The 14,598-nt window shown below is 33.3% G+C and overlaps 1 protein-coding gene across 6 annotated transcripts in view; it reads left to right on the top strand.

The window, feature by feature from the left end:
• The window catches only part of CDH10 (cadherin 10), a 93,633-nt gene that overhangs the window by 66,242 nt on the left and 12,793 nt on the right, over positions 1 to 14,598 (top strand). For all 6 annotated transcript variants that reach the window (XM_023922147.2, XM_086898813.1, XM_023922150.2 and 3 more), the window contains 5 exons: positions 3,493 to 3,612; positions 4,234 to 4,401; positions 9,432 to 9,619; positions 12,517 to 12,770; positions 14,342 to 14,478. In XM_023922147.2, coding sequence (XP_023777915.1) covers positions 3,493 to 3,612; positions 4,234 to 4,401; positions 9,432 to 9,619; positions 12,517 to 12,770; positions 14,342 to 14,478 — 867 coding nt within the window. The remainder of the gene's footprint in view (positions 1 to 3,492; positions 3,613 to 4,233; positions 4,402 to 9,431; positions 9,620 to 12,516; positions 12,771 to 14,341; positions 14,479 to 14,598) is intronic.

The following is a 14,598-nucleotide window of genomic DNA, read 5'->3' as shown; positions in this document are numbered from 1 at the left end:
GTTTCTGGGCCAGGTTTACCACTGTTGAATTCTAGTTCATGGTATAGTAAAATAGGCAATTATGCAAACAGAAAATAACAGAATTCACAGGGGTGTTATTAACAACAGAGATAGTGCCATATTCATAGATTCATAGAATGGTTTGAGTTGGAAGGGACTTGAAAGATGTAGTTCCAACCCCCTGTCGTGACAGGGATGCCACCCACTAACCACATTGCTCAGAATCCCAGCCAGCCAGGCCTTGAACACTGCCAAGGATGGGAAATCTAAAGCTTCTCTGGGAAACCCGTTCCAGTGCCTCACCCACTCTCACAGTAAAGAATTTATTCTTCATATCTAATTTAAACCTGGTCTCTCTATCAGTTTGAAGCTGTTCCCCCTTGTTCTATTACTACACGGCCTTCTAAAATGTCTGTCTCCATCTCTCCAGTAGGTTATCGCCGGCTCCTTCATGCACTCTTCTAGAGTTCAGATTAGGCTTTAAATTCTGAAGGTCAAAGACCAACTTCATCAGAAGCAACCTGTGATTATGTAAAAGACAGAGCAAGACCTAGACCAAGTGATGATCACTAAGCGATCCCTGAACTGTAGTTTTTAAGCCCTGACACAATTGATCATCTTCAGTGCCTTTGGACTTCTTGTCCAGGTTTTAAACCAGAGCAAACAATACATTTTATCGAGCATCTGTGGTGTACAGTGTACTGTAGCAGAGCAAAACCAGCTGGTAGTAAGACAGCTGTTGTGCACAATGTAACTGATAGACTTGTAGCACTACTCCTGTTCACTTCTTGACATGGCTTCTGTCAGGTTTTTAATAGGAATTGTTGACCCTCCCTGCAGAAGCCTAGAGAGCACATCTCTTTTCCTCTCGTAGCAAGGGCCGAGATCAAAGGGGAGCTCTGCATCCTGAATGGCACTTGGAAGTGTAGTAGTGCCCCTGCACTTCTCCTGCCAGGTACCTGACCCATAAAAGCCAAAGAGCTGAGGTATCATTAAAAAGTAAAGTTCATCCTTACCACATTTGGGCAGTGAGGTGCACATTGTCCTGATCATAACCCACCAATTGCATTGTGCAATACTGATAAAATTAAGGAGCACAAGTCTGTTTCCACACATTTTAAAGGGTGCAGATCTAGTTTTTTTTGCTCTGTTTCATGGGCATGCACACTGAAATAGTATTAATTAATATATATTCATTATGACATTCAAATAAGACAGCAGTAACTGTTAGGCACATATTATTACATTTAAAACAGAATTGTTTTAATATATTTTAAAGTTGTTAGACATGTTCTTCAGTTTCATTTCAAATTATTCTTCAAAGTTCATTCTCCATGTATTTTTAAACAAAAATGAAATAAAAGTCTCATACAATTTGACCTATTAATAGATATGTCTAGTTTCACAAATGAAGGAAATGAAGTGAAAACTAGAAAAAAGAAATTATTCAGTTGCATGTAATAGAGACAAAGTATTTACTTTCATGGATTTACAATGTAGAAATTTCTGATAAATGCATTGTGATGTTGTGACCAATGTATTGATTATGACTGTTCTGTTTTTATGGATATGAAATGGAGGAGTTGTAAACTTGTACAATTCCATGTTGGTCAGTGTACTCAGTGGCTTGGGGGTTTTTTAAACTTGCAGCACTTCAGTTACTGAACACAATTTGTCTTATCCTTCTTTTACACAACTGCTATTTCAGAGTAGATGCTTTTCAGGAAGAAGTATACAATCCAGCACTGAAGTTTCTCTGTAGTAGGATGGTCCAAAAGTGCATTGCATAATCAAGACAACACACTTCAGAAGTTAAATATATTAAACAGAAGGGCCTTTAACACCTTTTAACAGAACAGTTATATAGGCATATAACTGGAGTTCAGTGTGGCTGAAGACATGAGATGTTTGTGAATCATAAAGAGACAAAGCTTTTAGAACAGACCTATCATCCCCACATTCGTATTTTTTTAAAAAAGGTTGAGATTTTCAGATTCAGACATACTCTAAATGGTTACTAAGGCAATCTTTAAGACAATGAAAAGCAAAGAAGAAAAAGAAAGCTATTTTATCTTAATTTCTTTATCTTTGTGTAGCAATTTTTATCTTAAAATTTTATTTTGTGTTTGGGTTTTTTCTCTGTTAAATTTGTGGTTCACTCCATTTTAATATAAAACAATATAACCAGCAATATACTCATTTTGCCTTCTTTATGATACCAGTACTTTTAGGGACTCAAACAAAGTATTTCTATTCTCTAGCAGTTGAAAGCTGAATATTTCTGAGGATTCATCTCTGTTTCAACAGTTAGGCACATGCTCATTCCCTTGATATTTGTGCTATGATTGAACAATTTACTTGTAAAAACCAGATTTTTCATCATGTTGTGAAATCCCAAATAAATGGAGAAAGCATTTACTTTTCTTTGTTTTTCTATATATGTTTGAACAAATATGTAGACAGAAAATGTGAGGGAGTAAATAGTTGTGCCAAGGGTCTTGGATTTACAGGTGGGGTTTTATTTCATATTTGGCAGTGTTTGGTGGGCAAAAGAATTTTTAAAGAATTGGGATAAAAAGAGAAACAAGTTTTAAGGTCTTCTGATCCTCAGATTAGCCCATGGCTAGCCAGTCATGTGCATATGATGATGTTTTTTTGTCTTTTTTGTTTTCAATTCTTTCCTATTAAAATAGTATCTGCACTTTATGGATACACAGTAGGGGGGATCCTTGATCATGCTTTATTATCTTGATGGAAGAGTTGCACAGGATATAGAAAATATTTGGAGGAAAAACTGTCAATGGTGATGGAAAATATTTCATGTTTTGAAAGACTGGTATATCCTACTAAAATTTAGAGAAGATCTTTAAGGTTAGGAAATTTTAGGTAATTTAGGTAATTAAATAACCATCAGATTTCAAAGTTCATATGACAATGTTTCTTCTGGTAGTATCTATCTATAGTAACACTTAGAAAGCAGGGAGAACTGATGACTTGTTTTTCACAAGTTCCAATGACCTATTTAATCATCTTTTTCTGTCACATTCCTGCATACGTAGTTTCATATCATCCTGATATCATTGAACAAAAGAAAAGAAAAAAAGAAAAAAAAACCACACAAAACACCCCAAACCCATTCTAGGCAATGAAAAGCAGATATTGCAATAAAGCAAATTTCTTCTGCAAAGAGGATGTGAATACACAAATTATTGAAGCCAGGTAAGGATTCAGCACAGACATAGCTATTGTTTACATTATTAAATTAAATCTTAAACACACCTGTGGGATTAGAGAAATTTATTTTCAATTTATGTGGAAGGAGACCCGAAATAAGGAATAATATACCTAGTTTGATTATAAGATCACATATATATCTGGAAAATCCAGTTGATATTAACTGAAATTTTCTTTGGTGTCTTTTGGAATGGAAATTGATGCTCTGAGACCTCTACACAGTGTCATGTGCAACTAAGTTGGCTTCGGATTTTTCAGGTACTTCTGTGGTCCAAGTTACAGCTACTGATGCCGATGACCCTTCATATGGAAACAGTGCCAGAATAATTTACAGCATACTTCAAGGCCAGCCATATTTCTCTGTGGAACCAGAAACAGGTCATGGAAATTTTAATTATTTTCATTTACGATAAACTTTAAACATTTCCTTTCATTTAAAAGACCTTAGATCACCTAAAAAAATTAATTAAAAACTAACTGAAGGGAAAGAGCATTTCTTGCTTTTTTCTCATGATTTATAACTTTTATAATACATAAAAAACCTCAAGACATCTGAAATTATGAAGTATAAGTAATTTTAAAGTGGTAAATATATATTTATAGCTTAAGATTTAAATAACATTTCTGATAAAGGCAAGAATAAAGGTTTTTTTCTTAGAAAATATTATTCTTTTTTTTCTAATTATTTTACCTGGATTATCAAATGGTTTTCCTTGTCCTAAACCTTGTACATAAATATCTTGAATCATTTTTAGCATGAAACTGGAAAGAGACCTGTGATGTAGAACACGTATTCAACCAAGACACAGCCTGTAAAAAAGACTACCATAATTGTAAGACTACAATAAAACTTATGGACAAAAAATTCTACTTTGAAATATTAAATTACTATTGTAGAGATTTATTTCAAGACTAATATAAAAAAAGATGTAGCAGATTGCTGCACATAATCAACAAATACATTATTAGCGATTTTGTTTTCCAATTTATTTCTTTTAGGTATCATCAGGACTGCGTTGCCGAACATGAACAGAGAAAACAGGGAGCAGTACCAAGTGGTTATCCAGGCAAAGGACATGGGAGGCCAGATGGGTGGATTATCAGGGACCACCACCGTGAACATCACACTGACTGATGTCAATGACAATCCACCTCGCTTTCCCCAGAGTAAGCTGCATTTAATAGTTGACTTGTGCTGTAAGAGTTAAGCAGTCACCATCTGGTTTAATTTAGAGTAAATCTAGATTATGTGGCACACATAAACAAAAGGCTTATGTGCTGATTATTATTATTATTAAAACAGTATATTAAATGTTAGAGCATTTTTTTTTTGTTATAAAGTCGTTACATGATCAAATACAGCTGCAGTAAACCTGGAATTCCTCCCAGTAATATGGGGAGCAATAGTAGGTGGACTTGTAAGAGCATTAGAACAATGTTTTTGCTTTCTTTACCTATTGCTTAAATCCTACATGCTCTCCCACTGGAGAATAAAACATGTTGTAATTCCAGATACGGAGAAATGTTTAAAATGAAGTAACTGCTTAAATATTTAATCATGAAAAACGTGAAAAATAAATTACTCAAAGAGAATCAGACAGATTTGTACTTTTTCAGCTATAGAGCTACAAAACAACATAGAAAATTTCCCAAATTAAAGTAAATGACATTTAACTTTTTTAGGGTTTTTAATAGCCTTAGTGAAGGTTTTCATAATTCTTTTTGCCTTTTGATAATACAGCTGTCAAAACTCTGTATCTTCAAACCAAAATGTAAAAATGTTCTTGGTCTCTATGTGATATGGAAATATTAAACTATGTAACATTGAACTTGTAACAGTTAAGTATTCTAAATACATTTGAAGCCTTTTGCATAAATTGAAGTTGCAATATTTGCAGGATGATTTAGATTTAGTTAATACGTAAAGGATTTGGAGTATCCTCACCACACGTTTTATACTCTCTGCATAATTCTACTCAATCCAGTCGTTACTGATGCACTCTTCTTGATCAAAATAACAGAATCAGCTTCAAATTATGCTCTTCATGGCATAACTGGAGTACATAATTACGTTCAATTTAATATTGCAGTTAATATATATGTGTTTAACTAAGATGTTTATCAGCATGTCATTTCATGTACACACTTGAAATAAAACTGTCATGCACCATTGAGTAAGCAGAATTTGTGCATTTTGCTAAAGTCGTATTCTGAACAGAATTTACTGTTAATTTATCATTTTATTTTCTTTGCATTTTCTCATTTTTTTTTATTTATTTTTTTTATTGCTTCCATTTGTATATAGAAAATTCTGGTATTTTGATTGTTGTGTAGGAGATGAATGCTGCATTACTCCTTTCGGGACACACTGAGGAAGACTGTTCAAAGAGGGGTCATGTTCAAAGCCTTACAGAAAAAAAATTAACAGTTAAACTTAAGACAGCATAGAAGCTTCCAAAGTGCATATTTATTCTTTTCTTTTTCTCTTTTTTCTTGTTTGTTAAACAGTGTGTTAAATTAGAAGTTAGAGTGATGGAATCAACTTTTGAGACCATTTTAACATGACTTATCTGGGAGTCCAACACAATAGTTGAGAGAGAGAAGGATTTGATCTAGCATCTCTGCATTTTTCCTTAATGTCAGTTAAAATCAGATGTGTCATTTACTTTAAAGAAACTTAATTTTACTCTCATGTGCTTTTGTTGTTTGGTTTTTCTCTCTTTCTCTGTGCCACTTTCTTTGTTAGATATAAATGTATGCTTCATTGGAGATGAAAACGAAAACATATATAAAGATGACACATTTTACTATATATATGAAAGTAGAAATAGCTATTGATTTAAAAAAAATATATATTTAATCTCAAAATGGAAATAGACAATAAACTTATTCATAATTTTAACAGAGTTCAGTGAGACTGCTGGAATTGAAACAAATTAAGTTAAATTATTCTTATTCTATTCCATTAATTAAAAAAATCCCAGATGTATTAGGTTAATGAAACAATAATATTCATATCAGATTTATAAATTACCAGGCTAAGTGTTAGAATACTCATTATGTTTCCATAGGACTCAGCATATTACGGCTATATGTTTCAATAAAATGTTTAAGATCTGCTTAAATGTCTCTCACAAGAAACTCATATTAAAATTGTGGAAAATTCAACATAATGTATCATACTTGCTAAAAAAATATAAATCTATACATAGAAGAACCCCTAATTTCTCTTTTATTTACATTATGAAGCAATGATTCTTCAGAATATTTTTGTCTTCTTAAAAATATACTAAAACCCACACAGATAACAGTCGTTATGAGATTGAAAACTTTTTCAGGGTTCTCCAGAAAGGTCTTCAATGACCTCAGACACTGGATCTCTGTTTCAACTGTAATATTTCCAAGAGTTCTCAGAAGTAAGGAGATAGTGCTGATCAGTGATAAACAGAAAATATGATTTATGGACTTAGAAGCCTGAGTCTGAATGTAACTCAGTGCCCCCGAATTATGGCAGCCCATGTCTCCTCTGAGACTCTAGCCTTTAGTACTTTATAATATTTACCTTTACATTATATGCTTATTCAAGAGTGAATGGGAAGAAGGATAAACGGAAAAATAAGATTGGTTTTTCATTATTTATGACTGACTGAAGTATTTGCAATCCCAAATGTGTAAACTTTAATCCTAGAGCTGATTTCTCCTGTCCATAGTATATAGAAAAGTATTCCATTCCTTGATCCTCCCATTTCTTTTCCTGACAGACAAATGAAAGGACATCATTCATTGGAGTAAATGCAAAGAGTAAACTACTTTCCTTGAGAAGAGAGAAATAAGATTGACAGCAGAGTTTTGCAAGGATGATTCTACTTTGGTGTACTTTGTATTCCAATACAGTGTCTAAAGCTGTACTGCATCCCATACTTAGTCAATGCATTAAATGTCTTCAGTGACAAAGATAATAAAATGAAGCATCTCATACTGTGGTGATTTCTAGAAATGAATAGATTAAAAATTACATTTTAGATGATATGTTTCTGGTTATTTTTCCTCTCTGTTTCCACTACCTTATTAGCAATTCATGATACGAACTCTTACCGATTTGTAGAATAAATTAATGACTGGGGTATTGCACTGGGAATCAAATTCAGTCAAAGTGGTGTCCACAAGGCAAAGCTTAGAGATGTAGTTTTAAGCGCTGAAGAAAAAAAACAACATGTGGCGAGTAAGTAGCTGACACCTCATAAAAATAATTATAACATATAAATATTAATTGGGGGTAAAAAAAAGCAGTCTTTCACCATAGCATCCTATAGTACTGCTTAAGTACTAAACTGGGGCTAATTTTTCCTTTTCCTTTTTTTTAATAATTTTTTTTACAAAAATTACAGACAGATTCTCTACTAATGAAGTATACAGGTTTAGATACTAGAAAAAAGTGATGAAAATGTTAGAGAAAATGCAGGATAAAATACTCAATTGAACATCAAAGTGTGATTGAGCAAAAAAATACACATATAAATAGAATGTGGGGTGTACATGTCCATAAAAAATTAATTCTTCTGGTATATGTCAGTTTCATATTAAAATATGCTTTAAAATATATGAAGAAATTACATTCAAATATTTCAATATTTTTCATTCAATGTTTAATTGAAAATTAAATGTGAATGCATTTACTTTTTAATTTTTAATTTTTGGTTTTTTTAGGTTAGTCAAATGGGAACATAATAATGTAACATAACAGAAAAAAAAAACTTTGCAAAAGCAGGAAAGAAACCTCAAATGACCCAGTAAATAATAGGGGTTTTTTTGTAGTGAGTGTCAACCCTGTAGCTGGCTTGTAATACACCAGTAATCCTCAAATAACTCATACTTTCCTGAGATATAATAAAATCATGTTGCCAGTGACCTTCCTATACATCTTTGACAATCTCTCCCCATGATTCTTCACAAAACTAGTACTCACTTAATGGACTTTCCTGTACTACTTATTTGTGGCAAAGTATGTATGTGTTGCTTCTTGTGTAGCCTGTTCAACTTTTTACTGTTGTGGTTGCTGCCCTTTACCATTTTCACTTTTGTGTTATTTCAAGCATACTTCTAACTCCTTTAACTTAAGTAGTCTCCAAGTAGAATAGAAAATCTTGGAAAACTAAACTAAGGCCATAGAAGAAAATGTTTTCCAAGAGAGTTTTAGAGTTTTGATGTATTCACTTTCATCTTTGGAATGACAACTGTAGATGAATTAATTTTAAAATATTTTTTTCTGACAATTTTCCATAGCGCATGATGTCCCCCACATGTTTTTTTTCTAGCATAAGTTCCAACAGATGGGATCAAGTGTCTCAACCCTTATTTACAGTTTTCACACTAAGGCTAGGACATAGAAAGCTAAAATATATGGTAAGATACTTATTTCAATTTACTGCAGCATGTCTGAATGATGACAGGTTGATTCCTACATATTTTATCAGCTGTATGACACTACTATAAAGGGATATAACTGAGATAAGAAAAGTAGTACAAACCAAGAATTGCAATATTCATAAGCCTATTTAAGTATGAACTAACTACTTTACCAAGTATAGGCACAATTTCTGCTCGTAGATTTTTAAAACACCTCCCCCTGCATTAACGTGTTATTCAAATTTATTTAATACGATATCATACTGTCTGAAATGTCAGTCTCTTGCATAGAATTGGCCAGCAAAATCAAGGAATTCTATTCTTGTCATTGCTTCCATGATAAAATTCATGTAAAATATATCTCAAAGATTGTCCTTAGATATTAAGGGGTAAAAAAGAAGAGTGAAACCTGGCAAGAACACAAAGCAGTCTTTCCAGATGATATTTCAGGAATGAAAGAAAATGAGGACAAGAAAATTACAAGGAAAAGAAAGGCAAGAAGAGTGCAGATATAGTTGATTCTTCTCTCAGATAGAATAACCCTACTTTTCAATGAATGTTTTCTCAACTCTACTTTTCTATGAATGTTTTTTGTACAATTTTAAGTCTTCTATATAAAGCTTTCCTCTGGATAGCTCTCTGCCTCGTATTTTCTCATCTCAGTATTAAATGGCAATTTCTCTAGAATAAAAAATGCACAAAATTATGTTATCAGCTGTGTCACACAGTGTTACTTCATGCATGTGTCCTGGCCTGTGGGGGTCCTGAACGGCTCTTTGTCTCTTTGACAGGTACCGTCCATCTCCGCATTCCTGAGTCCTCCCCAGTTGGAACAGCCATTGGCAGCGTTAAAGCCACAGATGCAGACACTGGAAAAAATGCAGAAGTAGAGTACAGAATTATAGATGGTGATGGGACCGATATGTTTGATATTGTGACACAGAAGGACACGCAGGAAGGCATCATCACTGTGCGAAAGGTGTCTATTAACAGCATTCACTAAATGATTTTGATGTCAGTGTTATGTCACAAACATTCATTGCTTACATCATGTGATAACACATGCTAACTGCTTAACATTTGCAAGCATCCCCCATCACTGACCAAAAGGTACTATTGCCTTTTAAGATGAACAGGAAATAAAAGGTGGTGACCATATCTAAGATGCAGCATGGGTTTAAAGCATTGTTGCCAGCAAAGCATGAAAAGGTGGACCAGCTGCAATGTGTTAGCAGTAATTATCTCTATGAGGCAGAGATAGTAATGCAGGCTTCCTAGGTACTTCTGTAACCTGTTTTCTTCAGCTGGCAATCAGCAGCTCACTCACTATGAGAGTCTAATCTAGAGACACAGGTTTTCCTTCTCTGTGAGATTCTCATGAGATCTATATGCCAGAACACAGACATGAGTTGCAAGCTATATGGTTTTGCTTCTGTTTCCAATGTATGAGAGGGCTGCCACATGAGCAGTGCTTATGTAATGAAGGTGTTACTGTCCCAGAGCTAGCTTTAGTTCTGCCCTCTGCCTTGCATTGTCAGATGTTTCAGATGTTTGTCTTCAAAGTCTAAGATCTCAAAAGTAGAAATGCCACTCTCCTACTCCTTGAAAATCTCCCTTCCAGAAGTCTCTTGGTCCTTGTCTTTGGGACTTTGAGATGAACTCCAAAGAGTTTAGGTACCTTTTTAACATAAAGCACTGTTTTTATTAGCTTTCCAAACAAATGTCCTTAAGCATGGAATAATGAAATAAACAGCAATATAAAAGATATCTCCACATCCCTTGATAATGTTTACCAAGGAAGAGAGAAGTTCTTCTAGAGTCTTCCTTTTTAATTTCTGTTTTACTGTGAACATAGTCAGTGTGGTTGTTTATCTGGGAAAAAATGAAAAAAAAAAACCAACAAAGTTTGAGGTCTTATATTTTACTTTTCCTAGTTTGTGAAGGCTTCTCTTGAGATGCTGTTTTCTTGCTTGCTTCAGATTTTCACACAGACTATTATATTAAGTCAATAGCATCTTGAAAAAAGTCTAGTAGCTGAATCAAGCATAAGAAATTTCCTAAATTATAATACAGCAGTTCCAAAAATGTCAATAAATACTAATGAACAAGATCTTCTGATTTTGTCATTAGCAGTCTGACAGAATTTGCATTTTTCAGGATGCTTTCTCAGTCATGAATAAGTAGTTTATTCAATACCACAGACAACAGCACTAACAAGCAAGGAAGGAGATGAGAATGCTCAGTTCATTGATTCATTAAAATAGTCTCTTTTTTTTATTATTATTTATCCACTTTGATTGTAATTTCTGTTTTCAGTGGTGAATAACTACAAATAGCTTGTGTTCCTTTTCAAAGCCTGTAAGTTATTAAGTCTGAATTTATTATGTGCTGTAAAAGAACTTTTTCTATACAAATTTTTCTATACAATTTCTCACAGACAAAATAATTGATTTTCCACAATTTCATATATTTGGGCAAGAGTTTTGTTCATTACTGTTGATGTGCTGAATTATGTGTGATGTGCTGAAATATGATGTGATGCCTGTATAATCCACAGGTTTCATACCCCATTTTGCACTGTAGCTGGAGATGTCCAAATTGGATGTGAATGTTGCAGTAGCAAGTTTACATATTCATGGTGCACATTCTGCCAGATTAAATCAATTAGAATGAATCATGACTACCATGTCTTCTTTGCTTTTAGGATTGAAGACAGAGTCCCTTAACAGCTGAATGATGCACTTTACAGACACAGCAATAGCCTCAGATCTATGTTAAATAGTTGCATTTCTCAGTTGTATTCATAGATACTCTCCCATCTGCTCTGACTACTTTTTAAAAACATGTCTGGGGCAGTGGGGAAACTCATTCTTTTACTGGACTGCATCTTACTGGTTTTGAATAGTGTGGTTAAATATCTAACCTGTCACTTCAGCATCTTTAGTGAACATTAATTAGTATTTAAAAGCAGCCAGGCAGAAAAAAATCAGTTATCAACCACCTATTTTGATGAATGAAAACCACCACTTCTCTATCTCTCTGAGAATCTGTGGGAGTTAATAAAGTCTTCTTTGTGTCAGAAAGGTAGATTTTCAGCTTGCTCATTTCCTTAGAATCATTAATTAGCTAACACTTTTCATCTATGACAGCAAGAAAAATTTGAAGGAATAGAATTCTTTTCTATCCAAAATGATTTCTAATTATAACCATGAACTGTTCCTCCTTCCATTTTAAAAAGGAACTGCTGACAAAAATGTCAAATATATTTAAAAAAAAAAAAACCCTCTGATGCTGGGTTCATTAAATTAAATGAAAAGGAACAAGATTAAACCCTACTGTTTCTCTAGATACAGAGACACCTTCCTCAAAAGACACCTAAAACATTTCTGGTATTTAAGGCCAGCTATGTAGGCTTGACAATAAGAATACTCTGGTCATTTTGATTATCCAGGAGTTTACAGACTTTCCTGTGAAATATTAGTGTTGAATACCTTGTTCTGGAATGTTTGTATTTCCAGTCAGTATCTCAAGCATTTTAAATGGTTGTATGATTGTTTGAAATCCATATTCTTGTAAAATAGCTGCAGAATTCCCTGAATAATTGGTTAATTTGCACTGGAAATCTTTTTGTCATTCATGCTGAGATAATTTAATTAATATTGAGGAAAAGATACTTCTTCTAAAAACAATGGTAATTCCTTATTAGACAAAGTGACTCCTGTGGTGGGGAAAACATTAATTGTGTTGTTGTTCCCACACTGCAGGGTAGAATCTGATAACACTTGAGCCTTCTTCAGTTTCCATTATGTACATAGGTCAACATCTGTCAATATGTAAATCTAATTTAATAAAATTTACCACAATTTTCATTTTTAGCCACTGGACTATGAGACAAGACGACTTTATACTTTGAAAGTAGAAGCTGAAAATACCCATGTGGATCCCCGTTTCTATTACCTTGGGCCTTTCAAAGACACAACTATTGTGAAAATCTCTGTAGAAGATGTAGATGAACCTCCTGTTTTCAGCAGGTCCTCATACCTTTTTGAGGTGCATGAAGATATTGAGCTGGGGACAATAATAGGAACGGTAATGGCACGGGATCCTGATTCTGCCTCAAGTCCAATAAGGTAATACTTCAATGTCTGTAAACACATTACTTGCTAAAGAAATTAAGATAAATAGTAAGGCAACATTAATTTCACATAGAGGTTTTTTTCTATTATTTATTAGTGTCCTAGAGATACACAGAATTGAGAATGTTGCTATCTGTAAACCTACAAAAAGGTCAGGCAACAGCAATTTACTTGCACACAAGAGACACAATTTTTATATTCATTTATATTTTTTTAATATTAAATATTTTCCAGTGCCTCAATTCATAGAAAACTTGATTCCAAGTAAGCTCATCAGGATTTCTTCTTGCTTCACACTATGAAAAGCTTTTAGAGTGCTGAGGAAACAAGTTCTAGTCTTCAGTAAAACTAACATCATGTATGAAGTAAGAGGAAATGCTTATCATATAAGCCAAGTAGTCTTAAACATAATTTTTCTAGAAAATAGCAGGTTTTTGTTTTATTCTAGTGAAGAGTTATTACAGTAAGTTAGTAGTAAAAACATTTGCGTAGGTCTTTATTGCACTATCAGAAGTTTTCATTGGCTGCACTAATTTCCTTTTTTTGTTGTTTTTATATTCATTTTGGTGTTGACTTGTTTGTTGGGGTTTTATTTGTTTGTCTTTTACATTTACAGCAATTGTGTGTGGTGGAGTGAGCAAACGGCCACCAAAAAATGTATAGGTATTATTTTCATTTAACAGCATTTTTTTATTTGGTTCAGTCTAGTTAAGTTCTGTAAGTGAAACCAGATGCAGTTGATGAGAAGTTTAGATCACTCATAAATTTTTATAGAAACATAAACATTTGTTTCTATTGTACTATACAACTGTACTTTATAAAAAAATTGGCCCAATTCTGACACATATTCTGATAATCATTCTGTATTTGACAAAAATCCTACATTTCATTCCACATGAAATATTCCATTCTAATTTGAAGGCAACATAACGTTACATATTAAAAAGAAAAAAAAAAAAGAGGAAAGAAATTTTCTGATGTTGGTTTGACATCACCATATCATGTTGGTGAACATCTTGCCTGCCAAAAGTATACCAACTATAGAAATATACAAGGTCCTTTAACATCTGTGCATGAAAGTCAAAGTTCTGCATATTTTACATGTTTATACAGTTCTTTTTTATCTTGATCTCTAGTGAATTAATACATCCTAAATAGTAGGAGCAGAGCTTATAGCCGTACTTTTGAACAGCTTGTAAATTAGCTGTCAGTCTCAGTCTAAAGAAACAGTATATCAAAGACCATTTTCCTTTCAGGATTAAGTTAATTCTTTAATTAATATATTGAAATTCTGCTTTTTTTAAACTATTCTCCAATATTCTTATAAAAGATCCAATTATCAAATATTACACTGTTGTATCACATTTTTAAAATTCAGATTTTAATTTCTTATTCTATGGAGCTAATCTTCAGAATTTTCAAAACTATTTATAGAAACTAAATATATGTCTTTTTAAAACTAACCTTAGTAATGCAGAACATAAAACCTGTACTGACTTGTGAAATATGTTTTCTTTGACTTTCTGAAATTTTGACAATACTTTTTATTTCATTATCTTGTTTAGGTTTTCTCTGGATCGTCACACTGACCTTGACAGGATATTTAACATTCATTCTGGAAATGGGTCCATCTATACTTCTAAGCCACTTGACCGTGAGATATCCCAATGGCACAATCTTAGTGTCATAGCAGCTGAGATTAGTAAGCTAATTTGGTTTTTCATTTTCCTTTCAGTTTTCCTTAGCCTGTAAAGTTACAGTGGCAGCTTTGTAATGATAACACCCCTCCTTTATTGTACCCCTGCCCCCTTCTACTAGATAT

This window comes from Cyanistes caeruleus, chromosome 1, assembly GCF_971803275.1.
Source record: "Cyanistes caeruleus chromosome 1, bCyaCae1.hap1.1, whole genome shotgun sequence".
Taxonomy (NCBI): Eukaryota; Metazoa; Chordata; class Aves; order Passeriformes; family Paridae; genus Cyanistes; species Cyanistes caeruleus.
The sequence above is the reverse complement of the archived record's forward strand: the minus strand, read 5'-3'. Positions and strand labels throughout refer to the sequence as shown.